The sequence below is a fragment of the Oenanthe melanoleuca genome, chromosome 1A (genome assembly GCF_029582105.1).
Source record: "Oenanthe melanoleuca isolate GR-GAL-2019-014 chromosome 1A, OMel1.0, whole genome shotgun sequence".
In the NCBI taxonomy this organism is placed as follows: domain Eukaryota; kingdom Metazoa; phylum Chordata; class Aves; order Passeriformes; family Muscicapidae; genus Oenanthe; species Oenanthe melanoleuca.
The window spans coordinates 49,193,405-49,220,070 of record NC_079334.1 but is presented as its reverse complement, the minus strand read 5'-3'; the positions used below and the strand labels follow the sequence as shown (position 1 = coordinate 49,220,070).

Genomic DNA, 26,666 nt, shown 5'->3' with positions numbered 1-26,666 from the left:
CAGATCTTGTCCTAGGGAGTTTTGAATATCTCTACATGTGGAGAAGATGATGAAGAATTTTTAATCCTGTTCAATAAAATTGTCTTGCTTATGATTTCACAGAAAACCCCAACTGGTTTTGAACATCTATTCTATTTACGTTATATGTTTTGACTTCCTATGGAAGTTGACAGTGATTGGAGAGCACCTGAAGTTTTTATTTTTTCAGCTGTCTAAAACCTGTTGTAATTACATAAACTTGTTATGAGGAAGGGCAGGGAGAGAAAGTCCTGAGAGGGCTGACATCTAGGCTTGGTTTAAGGCAAGCACTTATCTTATCAACCTACTGTTAATAAACTCACTAAAACAATAAAGACCCAGATTTAATTTTAACTTCCTTTACTGACTTGCTTTAGCAATGGCTAAAGGTGATAGCTTGGAAAAATATTAATCAGAGTCAGCTATTTAAAGCCAGACTTTTTTTTGGCAGTTTCTTCAGGGAAGTTCATCTAACAGCCAACAACCATGAAGATTCTTAGTTACCTCCTGGCTTACCGAAGGTTTCTGCTCATTGTCCTCACCCCACTGCTTTTGCTTCCACTTCCACTTATCATCAAAACCAAAGTAAGTGACCTGCTTGGAGAGATAATTATTTTGCACCTGTATGTAAAGACTGAGATTCCCAGACCTTTTCAGATTAACAGAATCACAGATAGTTTGAGTTGGAAGGGATCTTAAATGAATGATGTTTGCATTGTGATTATTTTTTTGTCAACTCAGTGTATTTTCACAGAAATGTAGAGAAGACAGCTTCAATATAAAATTCTGTACTAGATGCATGAAGCTCTGAATCACATATTTGTTTTCTAACAACATCTGGACTACATTGAAAATACTGTTCTCATTACTTTCTGGATTCTTTTAAAAAGAGCTCTGTATGATTGACAATGGAGATGAATTGTCAGGAAAAGAGCTGCAATTATTTTTTGTTTAATGAACGATTTTAGTTTCATCACATTTTGTGTTGTCTGACTGGAAATAACTGAAATCTGACAAATTCCCTCTGGTTCCTAAAGAGCAAAATCTATGACAGGACATCATAGTTTTATTTTATGTTATGAAATAAATTCTGGCATTCACTAACTCTTGCAACAATTCCAAGCTGATGAAACAGCTATCTAACAATGCCATTAGTGACTCCCTTGGTACAGCTCTGATGCCAGCAGAATGAAATGGAATTCTGTGATGTCTTACCCTGTGTGCATTATACATAGCATGTGTGGACATGAGTGAAAGTTTGGTTCAGAAGTCCTTGTGTCACAGCTAGATGGTGGTTCCAGAGCAATGTGCTTCATGCTCTCACATCACAGTTCTAATAGTCCAGTTTCATTTCTGAGAGGAAAATTATGGGAAACTCTTAATGTGGTAGGACTTAAGTGAGATGAAAGTTTCCCAGGTGAATGGATATTTTCAAGTTGTTTCATACATAACAAAAATTTCTTCCCCAAAATAAATGATAGCCACAGCTGACTGACTTAGGTTTAATATTGTTGTTTTCCAGTCAAAGGTTCCAAGAGCCACATCATTAAACTGTTTCTTTCCCAGTACAAACCATCTCTGCTGCTGTTGAGTAATTTCATGCCCTAACCAGGGGCACTAAGAGTTCCAACTGTTTTCCTTAAAAGCAGAAATATAAATTAAAAACTACACAAAAGAGATTTCTAATAACTCTGGAAGAAACTAGGTTTACTTCACCTCATTATATTTGTCTGGGGCTGAATTTTACAGGCAGCACTGAAAATCATTCTCCGTTCTGGGAGAACTGAGAGAGAAAAAAAAAAAATAGAAAAAGGAAAAAAGAGAAAAAGAAAAAACTCCTGATTTTAAGGACTTGAAACAGAATTGCTAAAATTCCAAGCCTTAAAAACAACGGTTGTGTTTCTTGTCAGTCTTGCATACCTTTTTTGTTAGATGATATCCTTGCCTTACTGCTACTGATGACAAAACTTCAGGAGAGAAAAAATTTGATCAATTATTGACTGTGAATACTCCTTGAGTCTTAAAGGTTTGCTTACAGAGGCAGAAGCTTTTGATTTATAGGAATTCATAGCCTGAGAATGCTCCAGAATGACCTAGATAATTAATTGTCCTTGAAGGAATGGGCAGCTGACTTTTTTTCCCACCTTTCCTGAGTGATAGAATTTAAAGAATTTTACTATCTCTTAGAGAAAACTCTCTACACCTTTTTTACTGGTTGTGTTTCATGTCTCAGCAGGATTGTCAATAGCACACAATAACTGCCCTAAATACAGGTCCTTTGACTCATACTTTTCCAGGTGTGGGGAGTCTCTCTAGTGAAGGAGCTGTACTTTTTGAATTGTGATTTTTATTTTCCCCTGGGTGATCATCTCATGTTCTTATTGGTTCCTTTTGTATTTTAGGAAGCAGAATGTGCCTACACATTGTTTGTAGTTGCCATCCTTTGGCTCACAGAAGCTTTGCCACTGGCTGTTTCAGCTTTGCTCCCTGCCTTCATGTTCCCATTGTTTGGTATAATGTCATCTAAGCAGGTAACCTTTACTTGTCTCTCCTTTATACTGTGCATGTCAGGAATCAAAACTCCAAAGAAACAAACACATAATGTTGAAACATGTCAGGCAAATCCATGGATTTGCTGAGTGCCAATCACAATAGTTCTGCCTCAAGACTTGCTGACATGCTTTGTCTTCAGGATTTGTTCACATTTCTTTAATAATTTCATTAATAATTTCTTCTAGATAGTGGCTCAGAGTTTAGATGCCAGTTGATGGGAAAATTCTAGATAGTTATGAAATATCCTCAATATTACAGAGGCAAAATGTTACAATAATGACCCCATGTGCAAACTGATGATTCTACACCTTTGTGCCAAAGAGATGCAATCACAGATAATCATAATCTAAGTCTATGCTTAAGGTTATTATTTTACCTGTTGGCTAAATAAAAAAGTAACAAAAACAACATTTAATTGCTGATTTAGTATGTATGTGAGACGTGGTTGATGTTTTTAGGTTGTTCTATCCTAAGCTTTACTTTTCATTTTGTTTTTAAATGTATGCACTTTAGTGCATTTATTCTTGAATAATTTGGTTAAAGGAAATTAACCATTCCAACGAACTTAACAGTTTAATATTAAGCAAAAAAAAAGTATATTTATTTATTTCATAATACAATATTACTGATTTTTTTCATAAAGTGATATTACCAAATGCTAAAAGAAATTCACCATTTAATTTTTAAAAATGAGTTTACTTCCCTTTTTTTTTTTAACTTTTGTTTCAGGTAGCATCTGCTTATTTTAAAGACTTTCATCTGCTGCTGATTGGAGTAATTTGTTTGGCAACCTCAATAGAAAAATGGAATCTTCACAAAAGAGTGGCTTTAAAAATGGTGATGCTGGTGGGTGTCAACCCTGCATGGTATGTGCTAAACAATGTCTGGAAGGACAATAATACTTGTGGAAAGCTATGTAATCCAGAAATAATTGCCTACTGCTTTTTCTACAGCAGAAATCCAGCCTTTCTTTTCTACTCAAACAAAGTAGATATTTAAATTTATGAGAATGGTTTGTAGGTGACACTTTAATATTCTGCTGAAATCCTAATTGAATGTTCCCTTCATGCTGCTGTTCATAATAAGGATCCTTCTGAACAAAAAGTATGATTAGTTTGTGAATAATAGAAGGGTCCCATTTCTTGATGGTCCTTGGAACATTCCCACCCAATGCCTACAGCATAAAATGCTGATTTTTTTTTTTTTTTTTATTTCAACAGTGTTTTCAAAAATATGGACATTCCCAAAATTATAAAAAGAGTTCAAGTACACAGTGAGGGGGAAAAAAATCATAAAACTCAGCAGATGGTAGGGAAGGAAAATCACATTAACGCAATGTCTTTACTTAAGGTGTTTTCCTTTGTCTGCATAAGAAAAAAATCAAAGGATAGGCACTTCAGCTGGATGAGGTGATAAGGGAAAAGAAATCACACTGTCTGCTTACTCACTCTCAGCATATATCTTAGGAAGTGAAAAATCTTTCTTTGCTTGCTTTACAAAGTTGCAGAAAAGGTTTAGGCTGAGAGAGGCACCAATAAGGCTACACATAAGATCTGTGGAGCAAGTAGAGCTTCCCAGAATACACCATGCTCATGATTCTTTGCCAGAAAGCAGAAAGGAATCAAATGGTCAGAAAACTAGAAACCCCAGGTCTAAAAAATGATGCCTCTTAAGTAATTTAACTAATGACACTTCATAGGAATTCTGGGTTATTTCTATTCTTCAGTAATTTGACTGACCTAATTTTAAATCTCACGTGTCTTTTGGTTTAGTTCTGCCTCTCTTGGTAGCTGGTAGCTTTCTGTTGGGAAAAAATTATCTTTATATTTTGTTCTACTGCCTCCTGTTATCTTAAGCTGTATTCTTGTGCTATGCAGGTTTAGTTATTTCAGGTTGTCTTTTGAACACTCCTAAATTCTCATCTTTTAGCTGAAATGTTGAAAGGGAGAGCACAAGTGGATGCTGTGCTGTGCTGAGCTGAACATGGCTGTGAACAGTCAAACCTGAACCCAGCATCTGAGGATACCTAAAGCAACTCCACAGAGTTGTAACCCTGAGGGAGCATCCTTCATATCTGTCACACTGCCTGATCATGACAGAGGGAGGATGAGGTTATGATGAAGTGATCAGTGAAGGAGAGGATCTGCCCACCTGCCTGGCAGGCATGGTGCTGCTCTCTGCAGCTCCTCAGCTGCTGGCAGCACACCTTGCACTCTGCAGCCTCACCCAGCTCTGCAGGGATATCCCTGCACCACACCTCTGCACTAGAGGGCATGAAGGGCAGCAGTGACAGCAAAATAACGAGGGATCCTGGATTCTGCATTGTATATTCCTCTGGAGAAGCTGATGTGTATCAGAAATATGTGACCAGCAGGACCAGAGCAGGGATGGTCTCCAGTACTTGACACTGGTGGGGCTGCACCTCAAATCCTGTGTTCAGTTCTGGGCCCCTCACTACAAGTAAGACATTGAGGTGCTGATGCAAGTCCAGAGGAGGACAATGAAACTGGTGAAGGGTCTGAAGCTTCATAAGCCTGAGTCTTATGAAGGGCAGCTGAGAGAGCTGGGATTGTTTAGTCTGGAGAAAAAGCATCTCAGGGGTGACCTTATCCCTGTCTACAACTCCCTGAAAGGAGGCTGCAGCCAAGGGAAGGTCAGCCTCTTCTCCCAGGTGAAAGGTGAGAAGAAGAAATGGCTTCAAGTTGGGCCAGAGGAGGATTAGATTGGATAACAGGAAAAATTCCTTCACTGAATGGTTGGTCAGGCACTGAAACTGGATGCCAAGGAAAGTGATTGAGTCATCAGCCCTGGAGGTATTTGCAGATGTGGCACTTAAGAACGTAGTTCAGTGATGGACGTGGCAGTCTTATGTTTATGGTGGGACTTGATGATCTTAAGGGTTTTTCACAGCCCAGATTATTCTATGATCCTGTAAAGGCTTTTCATTTGAGCTATGCAGTAAGGTCTCCACACTAGCAGAGAAAGGTAATATGTCTATGCAACCTGCAAGGACTAAAAAGAGTAATAAAATACCAATTGTGAACTACAATGAAAAGAATGACTTTATAGTTGGATATAATGAAATAATTATCCCAGATTCCATGCATAATCTATTTTTTAACAAGACTACAGGGAAAATAATCCAGAAAAGCTGGGGCTGAACAGGGTAGGATATATTTCATTATTTTGCAATCACTTTTAGAGTCCCTCAGTAGAGCCCACCCCGTGTACCAAATGGTCACCTGACCATCCATTATACCTGACCATCAATCCATCTAATGCTGGAAATTTATGATGAATAATATTGAAATACATTAGTGAATGTTTCCATTTGTTTTTATTTTTAAATCCCCTTGCAATTTCTACTAAGATGACATTTTTCTACAGTATGAAAATTCATATTCAGTGTCCTTATTCTGACCTGTATTTTCTGCATAAGAAGCACAATTCTCCCTCAACTTCTGTCTGAGGACCTAATCAAAAAATTAATGGATTTTACACTACTGATGACAATTTGTTCTGAGTCAAGTCTGTGACTTGCTGGTCTACAGATAATTAATCATTGTGCAATTAAAAGTACACAGGAAAAAACAAGGTTCCCCTACTGAGAAAAAATCCAGTTTGAAATGTTGTTGCTATTAGCTGAATTGAAAGGCTATGAGAGACATTTTGATTTTTTACATCATCAAATAATCTTTACATAATTTTTATATAATTTCTCTATTGACTTCATGTGCTAAGAAAAACTGACATTTTTTGTGAAGCTTCTGATCAAGGCTGGGCAAAGAACTTTACAAATTGCACAGATGTCTTCTGAGAGAAAGGTGCAGCAGCACCATTCCTCCACTAACTTCTCTTGCTGTGGTGATGCATGGCAGGTGTTTAATGCCAGTGACAGCACCTTGGAATAGGGAGTCAAGAGGACTGATCACATTTCCAACTCCAAGAAATGCATTAAAGCAACATTGTGACCTGTAGTCTAAATTTACAATCCAACTTCACCAGATATGAAGTGGAATGTTTGATTTTTCAGTCATTGATGCAATTCAGTGTATTGTATTACTATTTGTAGTAAACCTAGAAAAAGTTGAGCCAAGACCAGATTAAGGAATTGTAATGACTTTCCCTTTGCCATTTAATATTGAAGATGACATTTATTGAAGCCCAAATAATGCCTACACATCTTGGTGCTCTGTATAAGAGCTAAGTTTTGTACCACTTACTGAATTTTTAATATTTTTTCCTATAACAACTGCACTGGTATATCTAGAGGACTTAACTAAGTGATAACTCCAGGGTTTTGACCTAGACTGTACAATAGGAGATTAATAACATCAGCAGTGTGGACATTTTAATTCTCATTTGAATTTGTGACATGCATGGTGCTCTTTCTTCAAAGATGGTTCAAATACAATATAATTCTGTGAATAAATATTATTGCTTCTGCTTCACATTATAACATATTTGAACCTCTAAGATACGATAATTTCAGTGTCTTAGAGACAATTTTAATTCAAAAATGTTCTCAGAATTACAAGCCTTAAATTTTCAGTGTTTCAACTTTTCTGTTTACAAACTTTCTCTCTTTATATTAAATAGGATGATGATAGGAGGTGTTCTTGTAGCTGTCCCAGACTCTCCTCTCCTGTTGCAGGCTTACTCTGGGTTTCATGGTTAGCTGCGCTTTCCTGTCGATGTGGCTCAGCAACACCTCTGCTGCTGCCATGGTGATGCCAATTGTGGAAGCTGTAGCCCAGCAGATCATCAGAGCAGAAGCAGAGGCTGATGAGCTGGAGCTGTCCTGCTGCAATGGCTCCATCAACCCCGCGCTGGAGCTGGACGGTAGGCGCTGCAGCTCTGCCTCTGCCACCCTCGCTGGCAGCAAGGGGCACAGCGAGTGCAGTCACGGCCAGGGAAGGACTGGCATCATCACAGCCCTCACTCTGGGACTCCTCCTGGACTACTGTGTGTGAGCTCCCTCGTGATCACAAAGATTCACTAGAACTGAGCAGGTGGATAAGAGGACGGGAGAAGGGAAGGGGCTGGCTTATCAACCTCTCTTATCAACCACATAAAATGTCTGGAAATATGACTCCAGGCTATAGAGATGCACAGGCTTAAATAATAGCACAAGAAAGGAGCTCGTTAAGCTATAGGGTAATGTTGGAAGAGTTGAATCTGAACTGATTACCTCCACAGTTGGATTGTAAATTAGAAATATTTCTCCTCATTAGAAGATTCAGATTCCAAGGTACAGGAGTCATGCAGCAGTAGGGCATAATTCAGCTGTTTCTGAGATTGGTGCTTGCAAATGGATTGATGGGATGATGTGAAGTGAGGGCATGGGATGAGACATGCTGATGGAGCCTTTCCAATTTCACTTCCTTAAATGCTGTTCTGTCTTTGCATCACTATCTTACAGAAAATATAGGTGAACATGAAAACCCAGATTGGAAAGAGAAAGAAAAACAAGTTAATGGGTAATTGTTATTAATTTAGTAAATTCTGTTCTAAGAATTCATCTAAATAGAGTATCTGTTTGTTACAATACATGCCTTTGTTTCTCCAGATGTAACAACGTGGGTAGTACTGTATGCCCAGTTGAAAAGGAAACTGAAAAAGGAAATGAACAGGTACTTAAAGTCTTTTTATTATGCAACAATATTAGTTTTATCCTAAATTTCACTTCTGGTGCCACACCTAAAAAGGCACAGGTTGCAATGAAGATGATTACATATGAATAAGAAATACACCTGTAGTCACACGCATGTACACACTTTGCTTGTACAGCTATTTCATTGCTGGTTTTGTCCTCCCATTTTGTACAAGTTAAAGCAACCTCACCAGAGTACAAACTCTATATATCAGGTGTGTGTATATGTATCAATCTATAAAGAGGCAGTTCTGTAAAAACTAAGACAGATCAGGGAAAGGACTTCAGGATTTGACTCTGCCTCCTTTTCCTTTACTTTAATTATTGCATTACCATTGTAACTGCCAACCAAACCACGCTGCAAACAACTGTATTGCCAGTAAATTGACTGGCTCCTCTGAGATATCCTCAAGTTCTACTTTTGTGCCTGATGATGAGCCCTTCTTATGCATTAATTGGTGTATATACTTTTAAGCAGAACCTACCACCTGCTGAAGCAGAGAGAAAAAGCAGAAAGGACAAATACAGTGGGATTTTCAAAGTGATGTGCTTATGTGTGGCTTACTCTGCTACCATTGGAGGACTGACCACAATCACAGGAACATCGACTAATCTGATTTTTACTGAGCACTTCAATTCGTAAGAGACTATATTATATTATTTGTATTCTTAGAAATTTTAACTTTCTTTCTTGAGCTCTCCCCTAAAACACATTAGCAACCTTGCCCTTTGATTTGATATTATTTGATTCTATTGCTTTTCTTAATTGTTTGTTAAGGAGATAAAAAGAAATTGCATGTTTGTATTTGTCTTGCACGGGTAAGGTCTATAAATGATCTGCCAACACATGCAACAGGATTGTTTGGTTAAGTAGTACTTTCCTATTTGGATAGCTGGATGGAAAATGGTAGATTTTTCTGAGAAGGAAAGCAATACTTAGCATGAATAGAACAGCCACTATCTAAAGATATGTCATTAATTTCTAAATACAGCAGGAAATAAGTTCAATCTGCTTAGCAAAGAGCATCAGGAGAATTTCAAGAGGCCAAGCACTGCTGAAATGAGAAAACTGGGTCTATTAATCAACAAAAAACACAAATAATTTCAAAGCAGTCTGAAACTTTGCATTCAATGGAAAAATGTTTTAAGGTTTTCCAAAGCATTTTTAAATATTCATACTCTACCTTAGGTAGAACTGCTTTGAAAAGAAAATTGGCAGATTTCAGTACAAACCACTTGCAATCCAATAGTTCTTGCTGATCATTTTTTTTCTTCTGCAAATTTTTTTTCTTCTTACCATTGTCAGAAATAGTCCTACTTCAGTTTTGAAATAAAACAAAATAAAGCAAAACCCTTTTTTGCCCTCCATCCACTGTTTTATATTGTACATGATAAAATTGTTGAAGACCAGTATTTGATAGCATTTGTAGTGTTTGCCTGCAAAGAGTTTACTGTTATTGACACTAAATCACTGTAGAAAATAGATTACTAAAATCAAGCACACTTGCTCAGTTTCCAGAGGAAATAGGTCTAGAAAATAAATCAGTGTGTCCTGTCCATCCTTGCTTCAGGCAAGATATGTAGTAGATAATCCAACAATGGCAGATAATCTGCCCAGAACTATGTAAGAGATTGTTTTTAAAAAACATTTAATTTTCATTCTGCTTGATAAATATTTGCTCTAGAGATGAAAAAATCTTGAGTTCAGTATTCAGATTACTAGAAATATTTACACAAACACCCATCCTTGTCCAAACTTATTGAAGAACCTGACTACAATAAACTAACATTTTGTAATGGCATCGACTCTTTAGTATAAAGTTTTTAAGAGCTTGTTTTGTTGCTCAATAAGAAATTATCACACATATTTCAGGAAAGATCATGGTGCATAGCCATGTAATCAATAAATTATGTAACATCACAATGCTTCATATGTTCTGTATTGTTACATTGAGAGTTTTGCTGTCCCATCATTATGTGCAGTTGCAACTTAGAGCAGCACCCCCAAAAAAGGGCAGGGGTTTAGGTTTTGTTTGCACTTTATTTGCAATATATATAAGCATCATAGTAATTATAGATCAAATGTAAAATTTTCACAATACTTGAGAGAGCATTTATAATAAGTACTTAGAGCTTTAAAACCCTATGGAATCATCAAAATTATTTTCCTTCTAGCGAGACCTGAAATAAAAAAGATTGGCTAATAATTTTAAATAGTCATTAGGATGTCCTCTGTCTGGACATTTTCCTTTCCCTTCTATCTGATTTTTGCATCAAGAAGGAAAGCTGCTGAAGGAGACTTGAATTTTCTCACTTCTAGCATTAAGAGCTATCTCAGTAGAGGTGGAGGAGCTCAAAGAAAGATTAACTTCTGTTCATAATGTAAATTGGAAAACAGGCTGTTTTCACTCTGCCTTTTTGCCTATCTGGCATCAAACAAATTCAGCAGTAAACCAATTTCTTTCAGAGATGCAAAGCCCTTCCCCTTTTCTTAAATGCATGTGGAAGGGAGATCTCTGCTTGAATGACCCACATTTACAAACAGTAGCTTGAGACAGCCTCAAAGAGACAAGCTGAGTGGAGAGATATCCACCTGGCCAATGAACACTTATGGAAACTAGTAATAATAATTTTGATTTTAATCAGTTTTGAATCATTGATGGAAGTCTAAACAATACAAGTTTCAGTGTTGCTTCCAATGTTGCCTTCTACATTTGCTGGAATTTTTTCATTTGAGTATATTTTTCTTGTGCTGAAATCTCATCTCAAAAAACTCCTTTCTTTCAAGTTCTATATCTTTATTGTCCCAACAGCCCTTAGGTTGTGCATGGCCTTCCTTTGCTTACTGAACTCACTTTAGACACACCTCAGTCAGTGTCAGATTCCCCAGACTGTTGCTGATCCATTGCTCAAATAACTGGCACAGCTGGTTCCTGCAGTGGTCATGATGAGCAGGAATAGGATGGGAGGGTGAAGCAAGAGGATGCCACAGGCCACCTCATGCTGAAGTCTGCTGCCAGCCAGAAACTCTCCCACAGCAGTGCTTTTTGGCAATTCTCACAAGTCTTAGTTTCTTTGCAAAGGTGAACCAAATTTTTTTTTTTTTTTTTTTTTTTTTTTTATGCTTTCCTCCAGACGTTACCCAAAATGCCAGTGCATCAATTTTGGATCCTGGTTTATCCTTTCCATCCCCATTGCAGTTACTATTCTTCTGCTCTGCTGGGTCTGGCTCCAGTGGCTTTTCCTTGGGTTTGAGTAAGTGAATGGTATAATTAATAAAACTAAAGGTTGTTTATATAAAAGATAATTTGTACCAGGAGTAAATATTGCATCTTAGTTTAATAGGGTCAATAGGGAGAAAATGCAGCAATGGTGATTTGTAACCTTGATTAGTATGGCTCAGTCTCCAGATGGGACAAGAATTATCTAAAATAAGGACCCTGGACTACTCAGCCCAATGTGAAAAGTCCATACCACAAATGGGTGTACTCACTCCTTTACAATAATCATAATCATTAATCAGTGCATGTTTGCAAGACAGAAGAATACTGAAATCATATACTTTTTTTTGGCTGGAAGAGTCATAGGAATACACCATTTATTGGAGTGAGGCATTGGTTTGAATACTTGAACAATGTCTGTTATAAACTGGATTACTGTGTTTGTAAATTTGAGGTAAGAAACTTCTGCTTTTCCTAAATTTGTATGTGGTGGTATGGTATCTGTTTCTCCACAAAGCTTGGGCTTTTATGGTTTTGGAGAGGAAAATACTTCTTTGGGGATGATTCTTCAAAGCCTTTTTCTCCATGAGTTCACTAACATCTGGAGGGATAGGTGGGACACGAATCTTCCAAAATTACAGAGCTGCTTATTGTACAAGACATGAAAAGTGAGACTAGTTTTAAGCAGACAGAATCATCCTATGCTTACCACTCTATGTAAACATATATAGTTTATCTTTCTTGATTGTTTTGATAGTGTTCTTTTTAATATTGTGTAAGAGTTTTATTCAAGAATGAAAACTGGCTTATAGCAAGTACTCTGCTGATCAGTATGTAAGCCAATCACATGATAAAAAATTTGCATACAAAAACAAAGTAAAGCAAAGCCATAGATTTAAAGAGACTCTCCTTAAAGGCAGTTATATATTTGACTCTTTCAATTAGTTCACACGATTAAAGTTTCATTCTTCTTGGCCAAATGACCTTGTCAATAACAGGACACATTCTGTTGCTGCCTCTGTCAGTCTCCCACTGGGCATTGTCAATTAATTCCAATATGCTCAGTTTGGTGTGTGATAACTAAATGGGAGATACTGCATTGTAAAGTGACAATTTTACATTTGTCAAGTGCTATTGGTAACTGGAAAGGTTGGACACTTTTTTCTGTATACACTGTTAACTCATCATTCAATATTGCTGCTTTACATTCCAGTTTTAAAAACATGTTCAAGTGTGGCAAGAAGAAAACAGCTAGAGAAAAGGCCTCATCACAGGTGATTCAGGAGCAGTACAAGAAACTGGGACCAATTAGGTATTTCAAACTATAAATCTGCAAACAAGAGCAGGTAAATCCAAGTGTCAATTCTGGAAAATTTATAATTCATTCTACTTCTGCTATAGCTACCCAGAAACTGTTACACTTGTCCTGTTCATTCTAATGACCCTCCTGTGGTTCACCAGAGATCCTGGCTTCATCCCAGGATGGTCTTCACTTTTCCCAAAGTAAGTGATCTCTTTTGATAAACCAATGAGAACTGTACTGTGCCTTAACTACACACCTTCTTTTCTTACCAATTTTCAAAAATTAAAATAATTTCAATATTTCAGAAATATGCTGCCAGGCCAAAGCTGTTGCAAACTTTTGTAGCATATACAGAAGATAAACCCCAGCAACTTCACATATGTATGTCAGCAATAGCTGAAATGTGCTAAACCTGTTATAGGATAAAATAAAGTGCCTCCTAATAGGGATTATTACTAGATTTTAGGCTTAATGTGGTGAGGGAAAATGCATAACAATTGCTGCCACAGTACCCCACTTCCTCATCAAATGTGAAATTTATGGAATAAATCTGGTTGGAATTTTTTCAACTAGTGCTCCTGGTGACAGCACATACATGCATACAGGCCAACACCTCCTGCTTTGACAGCTGAAATTACTGGTATAAATTACTGTCCATTCATACATAACTCCCTTAAAGTTCAACTAAACACCAAAAAGCCAAGAACTATTGTATTTTTTTTGCCTTCTGCTGCAACTTCTCCAGGATCACCTGGATTTCTTTCCCTAAGTAATCAGTCAGTCATACAGGAACTTATATTACTGTGATATCCCCTTTTCTCTTGCTGTAATTACTGTTATTTCAGTTCTGGTTTCCTGTCATAAAGTTTTGAGTTTTGCCCTGGAGTGGTGGGAAGTAGTCAGAGGTTTGGGACAAGTAGGACTTAATGCTATTTAGGTCCTTATGGATTTAACATTTATTACTGGCTATCCCAAAGGCCAGTTCTGAACTAGGAGGGTAATTTTCCATTTTGTTTTCCTGTGTGTTCATGATAAATTACATGTGAACACACATACAACACACCTTCTCCCTTTAAATATATTCCACCACTTACACACCTTCCCAGTGCTCTTCCAGTCTGGGAGGGGGTGTCACAAGGAATTATTGTAACACTTCAAAGATTTAAAATAAAGTATTAACACAAAATTATTTTGTGCAAAAAATACCATTAAAAACTGTATTTAAAACTAAGATTGTTTTTAAATTATTTACTTTTAATCATCAGAAAAAAATTGAAAAAGAACATTTATTTTTACCTTGTAGCAACAGCAGAGCTGATGATCTATGTCTGTTATGAAACACTATACTCTTGGAAGGGTTTTGGAGTAGTGATCTAATTAAGCAATCAGCTAGCTAAGCACAGCCAGAACCTCCTGCCTTAAGAAAGCATAAAAATACCAAATTTTTTTTTCAAAATGTATTTTCTTTGCAGGCAGACAATAAGAAGCAGGAGAACTAAAATGTTAGATAATCACTTCAACTTCTATGGCACCTTCATTTTGTGACAGTGTTAGCTAAAATTATGCTGATTTTGGTGTAAATCAGCTGTACATATGTAATACATATGTATTACATATACATTTGGGATTTTTTTTTAATTTCACCTAAACAAAGCAAAGGGATACATCAGATTAGATATTTGTAGCATATAACTGAGAGAACTTTTTTTCTTTTCAGTGAAATGCTCTGTTTCAGTACAAAACATTAAGCTGCTGGGAAGATCTGATGGGAAGTTATTATTGGACCTACTGTAGCTGAATATTTAGAAAGCATATGGTCTGAGGAGGAGAGAACAAATATATTGGGGTATTGGTTCAGAAAATCTTACAGAAGAACTTGCAGAAAATAGAAAAAAATAACAAGGTTAAGAAAATGTTTGCTTAGCTTTCTTCAGTAAAATTTCTCATTTTAATGACCATCTTGACTGAAATAAGACAGACTGAGACCTGTCACCAGCTAACATTGCATAACAGTCTTGGATGTGTTAAAATGGCCTTACAGCTCAGCTTTGCACCTTGCCTGATCTTGGGCTACTCCTCACAAGTTGGAAGGATATTGAAGCAGTTTAAGAAACAGTAGTGCAAACAGTTTTTAGGCACTGGAAATGACCAAATCAAACATGACCCTTGTGACTGTGACCCCAGTAATAACAGCCATAGGAGGATGATAATAAAGCTCTGCTGCTTTCCTCAGCTATAAAGGCATTGCCCTTTAAGGCTATGCACTGTGCTCTTTAAGGCCTCTTAAACTGAATCTATTGCAGAGCATATTGAAATAATTAAATTTATCATTAAACTGTGAAAACTGGTTATTTAAGCACCAGCTACTCCTGAATGTCCTTCTCCCTCAGCTTACTTCTGTGGGGCAAAATAGCATATGCTTACTCAAGATGTTTATTTATGAATTTATAGGGCCTGCACCAAAAATTTCTATAGATGTGAGGAACTACCTTGATTGTCTGGCAAGTGCCCACTCAGCCACTTCCTCACTGCCTCTCCTCAGCAAGGCAGGGAAGAAATTATGGTGAAAAAGCTTGTGGGTCAGGATAAAGACAGGGATAACTGATTGCTTATCAGTTACCATTATGGGCTTGATATGGGAAAAAGTAATTTTACTGCAAATTAAAAACAGAGTTGGATGGTGAGAAATAAAGACAAAAACTAAAACACTTTCCCCACATCCTCTTTTTACCAGGTTCAACCTGACTCCTTCATTCCTTACTCCTCTACCTCTTTCCACCACACCTAGTGGTGCAAGGGATGGGGAATAGAGGGTTATGGTCAGCCCACAGCAGACTGTGAACTTTTCTGCTGCTCCACCCTCTTCCTCTCTCCTCCCCTCCTTCTCCTGACTATATATATGACTATATATATTTATGTGGTTTTTTCCTTGTTAATTTCTCCTTAGGTATAAAAGCTACATCACAGATTCAACAGCTGCCTTAGTGATAGGCCTCCTGTTCTTTATTATTCCAGCAAAAACATTGTCTAGGACATCAAATGGAGAAAACAGTTGAGTATATTTTTATGTCGATTTTACTACAATAATGTACATAAGATGCTACTGTAAATGTAACTTGTTGCCCTGGTTAGAGGGATGTTGTTAAATTATAATGCCTTAAAGATATTAGACATTAAGACATTAAATTATAATGTCTTAATAGAGGGTGTAAAGCATTCCTGGCCTGGAAATCAGCACCAACAATTGCACAATTGAGCAGCAGGAGCCAGTGCTGTGCAGGAAGCTGCTGCCTGCAGCCCATGGACACCCATGGAAACCACCTTCCCATTGACTGCAATGGGCTTTAAAATGGGTCTGCATGGGGCAGATGCTTTGAAAATGTTGCTGCTGGATTAGGGTACCCTATAAAACTCAAAACTGTACATTAATTCATTATCATGTCATTTTTCCTCTTCAAAATGGAATTTTTGTTTAAAGTACACCTCTGGCTTGTCCTCTTTATGCATTCAGTTGTGCTGGTGAAGACAATGAGATCGAGGTCAGAACCTAAATGAGTCCAAGTGAAATGGCATTTGTTCAACAATCTGTCTGAATAGCACAGTTTTACTGAGTAAATTAAACTCACTGATATCCTACAGCTGTCTTTCACAATAGGCAAGGAGGGTAAAGGGGCCGGTGCCCCACTGATGGAAATCATCTCAGCTCTAATGTCTCCAAGACATTTCAGTTTTCCCCAGTTAAAGATCTGTCCCAGGAAGTACAGGTTGTTTCTGTCAGACACTTCTTTCATGTTCTAATGATGAGGTTTCTGTCTTTGAATTTTTCCCAAGTACTTCCCCAGAAAGATTATTTCAAGAGCTTTTCAATATGTTTTTAAATGTTGGTTAGAGTGCTTTATATTTTTTAATTCTATTTTTTTCTCTCTAGCTGTTTTTGGTTACATTCCACTGATAACTTGGAAGGAATTTCAGTCATGCATGCCCTGGGAAATAGCTGTTCTTGTTGGTGGTGGGTTTGCACTGGCAGACGGCTGCGAGGTAATGCAATTTATAGAAGGTACTGAATAAATAACATGACCCAATCAGGAGCAATTCAGACATGCTGTGAATTCACACTTATTCTCTTGTTTTAGCATGTTACTCTGCAGCAATATTGAACAGGATAAATGTGAGGAATATTCAAGGTGTTCAGAAAGCAGGTTTAGAGGAAAAGAAGTTTCCTACGTCTTCCAATACTATGCACAATGATGACTACTGTTTCTTATCTAATTTAAACCTAATGGGAGCAGGAGTTTTGAAGACACACTATTTTTAAAGCCATAGAGTTAATGTCACTGAGATAATTCCCATGTGGAGCCTAATGGCTACTCCAGAAAAATCAAACAGCTTTGGACCTGGACTCTGGTTATGAAGCCTAATGTAGTCATATTACCATTCTGATTAAGACTCCTCTAATCATCTCAGAGATGCAGATATAAATAAATGGAATATAGTTTGCATGGGCTCCTATAGGGCCCATTTCTAGCATTGAATTAGAAAAATGGTCTTGAAAATGTGGTAGAAATATGGAAAATATTTCACATTTTTCTCTTTTACCTGAATACTCCACAATAAGAGAAGTGTGTTATATGCATATATATTGTGTTATATACAATTTAAAAAAATTTCCTTTCAGTGACTTGCTGAACTTAATCATGTTCTCACGTTCCTTACGCAGGTTTCAAAACTTTCTGAGTGGGTAGCAAGTAAATTAACCCCTCTAGGATCATTACCCTTGTGGCTGATTATCCTGATATCCTGCCTTATTGTCACTTCAGTGACAGAAGTAGCCAGCAATCCAGCTACTATCACAATCTTTTTGCCCATACTATCTCCTTTGGTGAGTATAACAAGCCTATTTTTAATCAGAATCTACTCTGTCGTCCATGTAATAATGCAGCTGCTCAAAGAAGCAGTTTTAAAAGTCTCAATAAAATACTTCATGCAGGTTTTTTTGCTGTCCTATACCACACATTGGATACTTGGTTGCTTTAGGTGTTTCTAACAAGACATGCTGAAAAATTGGTAAAGTTAGATAAAAGTTCATTTCGTGATTTAAACCCAGAAAGCAATTAAGCCACAGGCAGCTGCTCACTCTCTCCTGTGCCAGTGGGGTCCTGGACAGAATTAGAAGGGGGAAAGCTCATGGGTTCAAATGAAGATAATTCAAGAGGAAAGCAAAAGCCCCACGTGTAAGCAAAGCAAAACAAGGGATTAATTCACAGCTTCCCCTGGGCAGGCTGCTGTTCAGCCATCTCCAGGAGAGCAGGGTCCCATCACCCTTAACACTTACCTGAGGTGAGAAATGCCACTGCTCCAAATTCCCCCTGCTTCATACAGTGAGCATGATGCCATGTGGTCTGGAATATCCCTTGGTCAGATGGGGTCACCTGTCCCAGCTGTGTCTCCCACCAATTCCACCCCAGCCTCCTTATCAGCATGGCAGTGAGAAAAATAGAAAAGGCCTTTGGTCTGTGTTTTTTGGTCTGGCCTCTTGTCAGAAGAAAAACACCCCTATATTGACAACATTGTCTTCAGCACAAAACCAAAACATAAAAGTCACTGTGAAGAAAACTACCTCAGAAAAATCCAGTACAGTTCAACATGTGAAAATTGGTGCTGTCATTACTATTTGTGAATATTTGAAGCTCTTGAAAGGACAGTTCTCATCTTCAGCAAAAATGGTTAACACTGCAGGTTGTCACAAAAGGGAGGAGAGGGCTAATAGATCTGCTTTGTATGTAATTCCAATTTCTCCTGTCCTTAGATCAATTCTGTTCTTTCTTCTCATTATTCAATTCTGTTCTTTCTTCTCATTATCTTTATCAAAACATTCGATCCTTTCTTCTTCAAAACTTCCTGATTGTCTTCTAGTCTGTAGCTTTTCCTCTTGCCAGCCTTGAAACATACTAATGCCTTTTCTCTTTCTTTCAACAAAATGCTACTCCTGTTTTCACAGAATTACAGAATCATTTAGGTTGGAAAAAATTTATGAGATCATCGTGTCCAACATCTGACTGATAACCACATCTGATAACCACTTTGCCAAAAACTATGACACTAAGTGTTCTGTCCAATTGTTTTTTGGACACTTGCACAGATAATGACTCCACCACCTCCATGAGCAGTCCCTTCCAATGTTTAACAACCCTCACTAAAGAAATTCTTCCTGATGTCCAACCTGAGCTTCCCTTTGTGCAGCCTGAGGCCATTTTCTCTTGTCTATCACTAGCTGTCTGGGACAAAAGACTGACCACCCTCCCACCACCTCCTTTCAGGTATCTGTAGAGAGTGATGAGGTCTGCCCTGAGCCTCCTTTCCTCAGGCTGAGCACCCTCAGTCCCTTCAGCTGCTCCTCACAGGACTTGAGCTCCCAAATTTCCTCCTCTGGACACGCTCCAGCCCCTCAATGTCCATTTTGTATTACATACAAATTCAGCTTTATCATCTTTCTTACAGAATTCTTGCTTTTTCTGCCTGTGAAATGTTCTTAAAAAATAGTCACCAAAAAAGGTGATTTCTCATTGTTTAAACCAGCAGTTCCATGCACATTTCACTTGTCTTAATATAGGAAGTTTGTATTTCTGTATTTGATTTGGCAAATGCATCCATTGACAGCTGTACTCTCTTTCATTTTTTGGTAGGCTGAAGCCATTCATGTGAACCCACTTTTCATTTTGATACCTGCTACCTTGTGTACTTCCTTTGCATTCCTGCTTCCTGTAGCAAACCCAGCCAATGCCATTGTGTTTTCATATGGTCATTTAACTATTATGGACATGGTGAGTTTTAAGCTAAAGTCCTAGAGGGGATTTTTGACATTTAAAATTTTTTCTTCAGTATCTTGATGGATGTTTCTTCTTTCTTTTTCCTCTTTTTTAGGTGAAAGCTGGCTTGGGCATTAACATCATTGGAGTTGCTGTAGTTATGCTTGCAATTATGACGTGGATAGTGCCTATATTTGATCTCTATACTTACCCAAGTTGGGCACCCAACATTTCATTTACAAATGGCACAGGACTGTAAATAAAAAAAAAAAGTTTCTTTTCTTTTTTCTCACATGTGGTGAGTCACTTAAAATGCTTTCAGTCACCACAATGATAAGGACCTACATTACTATAAATGCTGTATTTCACAGTCCCAGAGACTGATGATCCAGTCTGAGAGTCTAATCAGGAAGAGTGCTAGACTTTCTAAAGATCATAGTTAGATCAGGTGTCTAATCTAGTTCAGCTAGTCTGAATTTTAATATCTTCATGTTATGAAGGAAGGAAATAAATGTGCATAGCCATTATCACTGGCAATTTGCCCCCATTCATAGGGTAGCAGAATAATGAAATTTTGATTTTATTATTTCAAATACAAATTCTTGTTATTACTTATTTGGGGGTAGTCAGAGAGCATGTTGGTTTCTGTTTTCTAGATTCAAGCTCTGTTTGAAACAGTATTGATCACAAAAAAAAGATCAGGGAAGGGACTGTCTTGAACCCATAGTTTACAGACCAGTCAAAAATGCACAAGAAATGAAGAGAGGCATGATCACTTACACAGCACTTTATCTATTAAGCACCTTGTAGCCTGGATGGAGAATGCATACTTAAGCATGTGTTTAACCTACGTTCCCCCAGGACCTCACTAAAATATGTTGTTTCACTTGTAAAAAAAAAAAAAATCTATTTCTCTGGATAGACATATGTTGATCTATCTGAGTTGATCTGTACAAAGTGATACTAAATTATCATCATACCTCTCTGCCAAAAGTAGATATATCCCCTTGAGGAAAAAACCAGAAGAAAATGTTGAAGATTTGACAGTCAATCTGTCAATCAAGTGCATCTTTACCAGGAGGCTCATGAATCTGCAGGACAGGTGTCAGTTTAAGGTTACTAGACTGTGTTAATATTGTAATGTTTTAAACACAAAACAGTGCAATGTGGTCAGAATGTAAGTTGGAGTTCAAAGGTATCTTCAAATAATGATGTTCTATTGATTGTTACACATTTTTCACCTAAAGACTACAGCCTTACCTGTTGTGAAGATCTGTGATAATTTGTAAAGAGAATGGAATTAGTAGTCTGAATTTAGGCTGCAGGTATTTAGATTGGATCATGCCTTGGGACATCTGTATGACAGTTGTAAACATCAATCTGTCTTTTAAAGATAGTGTCAATTTTTGTTAACAGCAACAACCAAAAAATACTTTTGGTTTTTGATTAAGGGTTTACATTTATTTTTGGTAGTGCATATTTAGAGATGTTAGTCATGACTTCTGTAATGCCAGAATGCAGTGTATAACGTTGTATATGTAGTTTGTTTCCTGTAGCTATTAGTTGCAGGTTCAGCTGCAGTGAATTATTAAAGAAGCACTTTTTCTTAATGAATGGCTCTGTGTAAGTATTGAAGTAAGTATTGGTGCATGACACTGTGCTTTTAAGCCTGATTGAGGTTATCACATTTTTTTTATACAGTGGCAAACTAGGGCTATGACCATCACTGGGGCAGTCAGGAGCTGCCACTACACAAATAAAGTTTATTGATGCCCTGCAGCAATGATTATCATTGCAGATGTACAGCACTCGGCTAAATGAAGGCAGGTACCAGAGGAAAAGGCTGATACAAGTAACTAATCCAAGATACAAATCCTGGATTATATAATCTGGCGTTTTTCCAGAAGCCAGTGCAGTCAGGAGCTCCTGGGCTGCTCAAGCCTTTGGTCGTGCAGGCACAGGGAGGAAGACAGCAAAGAGAGCTCTTACTTACTTTAAGGTATCACCTTCCAATTTTGTCAGTAATTTCCCGATTATTCAAGAGCAGTGGAAACAGTGAATCACAGCATTTCAAGTGGAAAGGATCTCAGAAGCATCCAGTGTTGCTCAAAGCAAGGTTATCACTCTGTTCACACCAGATTGCTCAGGGGTTTGTCTAGTCCTCTTGAAACTCTCCAACATGAAACAGCCACATGCACAATTTCCCTGACTAATGTTCTCCAGTCCTTTACTGTCCTTGTGGTGCAATATTTTATCTTTAAACAAATGAGCAAACATATTAATTTTAAGTTAACAGACTTATTATTCTCCCTTTTATTTGGGATAGATTCTTTTCTGTTTGTAAAACTGTTTTATTTTTACTTTTACATGAACCAGGAAAAAGGGAAGACAATCCTCTTTGTGGCCTTATGCTCACCACTCCCACTGGATGTGATATTTTTAATCTCCACAGGTTTGCTCTGCAAAGACTTACAATCATGTGGCAACTGTTGTTTAGCCAAAGGAAATCCATTAACTGCTTCTGAGCTGCCCCTGACTTTCATTGATTTTCCCAATACAGAATTGGCTGTTATAACCTTAGCCTTGAATATGACAATGAGATCTACAGGGGTCCACGAGCCCACTTCTCCATTAAATCAGGCTTTGACATCAGTATTCTCTCTTCAACTTGCATATCTTCATGGAAGGAAAAAACCATGTTGCACCAGTTAAGAGAACTCTTAAGAAGCTGTGGACTAGGACAAGTGATACAATTTTCAGTAAAGCTGAAGCTGTTTGTGCTGGTTGATTTCCAGCTGTTCATTTTCTTTACTTTCTGGCTTATTCATAAAATCAGTATGACAACACAGGCCTGTCATGTCAGAACCCTCACTTAATTTAGACCACAGTATTTCCCTAAACTGTTTTTTCAGGTCAGAAATTATGGTTAAGTATCTTATTACTCAAGAAAAAAAGAGTAAAATTGTTTAATGAAGGATGCATTTTTAAAAACTGTTTTCACTAAACTTGGTGTATGCAGTGGATAATACACAAAGAGACAAGGGAGAGATTTGTGAAGCTGGTCATCTCTTGGACCTCATGTTTTTATAATCTGTTGAAATGAAACACAATTATATATAAATTGACTTTTAGCAACCAGCAGCTTAATTGTGTCATAATGTACTAAATTAGTGACAAAAGTAAACGATTAAGCATGATGTTTTTGGAGACCATATCCTGTAAGTAAGCCAGTTATGAACAATCAAGTTGCTAGTACTGGGAAAGTGTCTTAGCAGGATTTTTAACTTGTTTTGCCAAAAGTTTAAGGAATCAGTCAGGTGTTGCATTTGAGATAATTTGTTATTATTACTAACTTATTTTTAAAGCTTTTAGGAATGTTTTAAGTAAAAATTAACAACCCTGCGGTGCAGGGATTAATATTGATATTATATTCCCCACCTGAGAGCACTGAAATGGAGGAAAAATCATTTCAGAGTGTGGCAATCTGGATACCCAAAGAGTGGATTTAGTCTGGACTGCAGGCACAGATCACTATGCTGATCACCAGCAGAAACACACTCTTCATATGTTGCTATTATATTCCTTGCTTTGACCCAATTTGTATTAGGATAAATGGTGGAAGTGCACCTATAATTATTTTAAGAGTTGATTAATATATGACATTAATGATTTGTGATTTGCTTTGTTCATAATTTCCATATGAAATTGGGTTTTTTTCCTTTGAATCAGATGAGTCTCATTAGTTTACTGTAATAGTACATAAGTAATATTTTTGACTTATTATTTATTTGTGATCTGATTCCTGATGAATTAGAAGGAGCTTTTGCCATGTACTTCGTTGGGGATATGTGCCAGGTCTCTGTTCTCCTTTCCTATGGCTATGCTACACTTAGTGTATTTTCACTTTATTTTGAAAGATGTGCCTTTAGATTGCCAGAAACCACAAACCATGTGTACCCTGGAAAAATCTTGACTTTTCTATTTTACAATCAGGCAATCAGATCAATCTTGCAGCACAAATCCCTTTATGTACTTTTAAAATAAAACTGCTGTGTTTGTTTGCTGCCAGGGTCTAGCTTGTTTAAAATCAACCAGCCCATAGCTCAAGGGCTGACTGAAGAGCAGTGCAGCTCAGGAAGAGTGTAGCAAGGAAAAAATCCCAGATCTTACAACTCTGATTAGGTGTAGATAGCAAACCACAACAATAAAAACTGTCTTGCATGTTGTGTGCAGCTGCTGGCAGGACTGGAAGGCTTCTGGTGATCTCTTAGACATCCAGAAGTCCTGCCCCCTCTCCTCCCCTGTCCTTGGCACTTTCTCTGATGGTGACACCTTGCTGCCCTGGAGATCCTGAGGATATCCCCAGTGGTCAGGCCTGCACATAGATCAGATCCCTTTGCAGATATTAGTCAGAAATGATAACTGCAGTTATCAGCTTAATTCTTTGTCTCTGCAAACTTCATTTGATGGTTTATGGTTTTAACAATCACTTGAACTGAATTCTTGTCAGTGTTATTCTCTAACACTTTTGCCTTTTGTTTTTGAAAGCCTATGTATGTTATTATACTTGCACAATGTTCAATTTCTGCACAACTTTCCTTTACAATACAAATCTACTATTTTTAAAATAGTATTTTCTGAACTCTGTACAGTCCAACATGTATTAGTGATACACTAAAAGGGGCTAAAGTTGTGATCTTCAAAGAAAAACTATTTGTCAATAAAAGTGCCTGAGATTTCTTAAACCTTCTTTATTGTTGTATCTCAACACTTGATATACAGAGAAATGGCAGAGAAAAAACCTGCTGAGAATAATTAAAAATTGCTCGATATTGAAAAAGTCTACTATAAAAATAATCTAAAAAGGGGGAAGGTCTTTTTGCTGTGAAAAGCAGTTGCAGTAAAAAAATCTGCTCTCTGCCATGTTCCTCTACAAACACAGAATAAATATATCACAGTCTCAAACTGCTTTAGGATTAATCAGAAATTAAAATATCAGAAAGCAAGCTATATACCTATGCAAAATAGCACTTTAGTACCTGGTTTCTGATTCAGGAATAACCATTTTAGGTCAGGATGCTGGAGCAGACCCACAAGGATAGCTGGAAGAGTCACTTCCAAGCATTTCATTTGGTCATATTTCAGTGGAGGGTCTCATGTTCTGCCATCTTCAGCTGTGGCAAAAGTGGAAACTTGGGTGAAAATTTGAGATTGCTGAACTAAGTTTACAAAATATCATAGAAGTTGTAGGATAAAAGGTACCATGAGAAATCTAAAGAGCCAGCAAGCTGATACACTCAAAACCATCCACAATAAAATTCTAGTTAAAAGCATGGTGCTGAAACTCTTGTCCTCAGGCATCAGTCCAAGAATGCTGCAGGGCATTTTTGTGCATCTTGTTTCCTTCCCATAGAGATTTCCATCTTCATCCTCTGACATCCTCTAACAACACACTGAAGCATGAAAACTTTTGTGATCCTTCCCCAAATGCTGACTAATTTGAACCCCCAGTTTTTACATCTCGAGAGAAACAAGTGTTACCAGGATAAACCTTCTTCTGACAGACCTTAGAGCCAGCAGAGAAATATTCCTGAGCCCCAGAAACAAAGCTTTAAGTAAATAGCCTGGGCAATGAGCTGTAGGGGAAGCTCTGGGTCTGGTGGCCACAGTCACACCTGTGCTTCTCACACTGCTGCCCCTCCAAGGCACAGGCAGAGATTTTCACCCTGGCAAATGAGGATAAGAATGTTTTGCTGTGGCTGGATTATGGTCTCATACCCGACAGAGAGATACAGGCACAGTGACATTCACAGATTGTGACATTAGGAATCAATTTGCAAAATCTAAGAGAGTAATTTAATATTTCCAGGACTAAGCAGGCAGGCAGACTCCCAGATTTTTCTTTGAATATAACTCTTTATAATTAAGCATGAAAAATTAATCTTTATAATTAATCATGAAAGAAAAGTAATTTCAAAGCCTATGCTAAAACAAAGACTGCTGGTTTCTCAGGCTAGGTGTTTACTTTAGAAATGAAAGTCTTTTAATTGTAAGTGGGATTTAAAACAATATAATTCAAGAGGCTAAGAGGCAAGACCTTTATGGTACACAGATCATCACTGAGCTAAGGTTTTCCTCACTCTGGACACTGTAATTTATGCTATATGATGTCCATCTTAACCTGTGTTATCATGAGCAAAGACAGCAAAGCAGGCATATGTACTAAAGCTGAAAAACATTGGCATCCTAGGCTAAGCAAGTCTGGAATAACAAGCCATAAGCATTTAATAGTTTTTACTTCTTGGCTCAGCAGAAGTAAACAATTTTAAAGTCTTTTGTATTTTGCAGCATTTGCTTGAATGTATAACAAATGGGAAAAGCATTTTCTGCTCTCCTAGATGATTTCTCTGAACAATTACCCCTTAAGTTAACTTGAAAAGCTCTGTCTCTTATTGCATTGAAATATAAGGAAGAAAAAAAAATAAAAGAAAGTAAATGAGAAGAGCAAGGGAGCAAGGAAGGAGAAGAGTAAGGAAGAGAGAGGGAGACAGAGGGGGAGAGAGAAAAGCTAACCTACAATCTGTAGTTCTGAGTCTCACCTTTCAAAACTGGTAATGATCTGTGCAAAAGACTGACAGCTTCTCCTGACATTCTTCATGGATTTGAAAAGTTCAGTTTGCATAATATAGAAACCATGTGGTGGCTAGTTCTTTCTTTAGATGTTATTATAATGCATCAAAGGAGAAGGAAATGGATGGCATAGATAGTACTATAATTTTTCCTGTTCTCACTGTGAAAGCAGATGGAGTTTTGCACCCATTAAGAACAAGTCTTCAATTTCAATAAGCCTTTAACCCTTTCCTAGTTACACTCATATTTTCAGTGTAGCAATTATTGAATACATGGCTTAGGCAGTATCTCATGGGTGACATTTTTGAACACCACTCTTGAAATTCTTGGGTGTGGAGTCCTCTTCATGGAATAATGGAATAGGATTTATATAATAACTTATTAATATACAGCCTTATAACTAAAGCTTATAATTTCCAGTGTGCTCTGGCAGCCACCTAGCTCCTTACTCTCAAGTTGTATTGCACTTACAGTATGATTGT

General features: G+C 37.4%; 1 protein-coding gene across 2 annotated transcripts; it reads left to right on the top strand.

Moving 5' to 3' along the window:
* The first annotated feature begins 472 nt into the window (after positions 1–472).
* On the top strand, positions 473–19,836 carry SLC13A1 (solute carrier family 13 member 1). 2 transcript variants are annotated; one of them, XM_056481951.1, is made up of 15 exons: positions 473–603; positions 2,421–2,549; positions 3,301–3,437; positions 7,226–7,413; positions 7,994–8,051; positions 8,141–8,204; positions 8,703–8,863; positions 11,360–11,479; positions 12,659–12,757; positions 12,847–12,948; positions 15,696–15,799; positions 16,677–16,786; positions 17,466–17,627; positions 19,432–19,569; positions 19,670–19,836. In XM_056481951.1, the coding sequence occupies exons 1-15, from the start codon at positions 505–507 to the stop codon at positions 19,811–19,813; spliced, it is 1,815 nt and encodes a 604-aa protein (XP_056337926.1). In that variant the 5' UTR covers positions 473–504; the 3' UTR covers positions 19,814–19,836. The 2 variants fall into 2 exon arrangements, with proteins under 2 accessions (XP_056337926.1, XP_056337925.1); XM_056481950.1 differs by having other exon boundaries at positions 477–603; positions 8,700–8,863.
* The last annotated feature ends 6,830 nt before the right edge of the window (positions 19,837–26,666 follow it).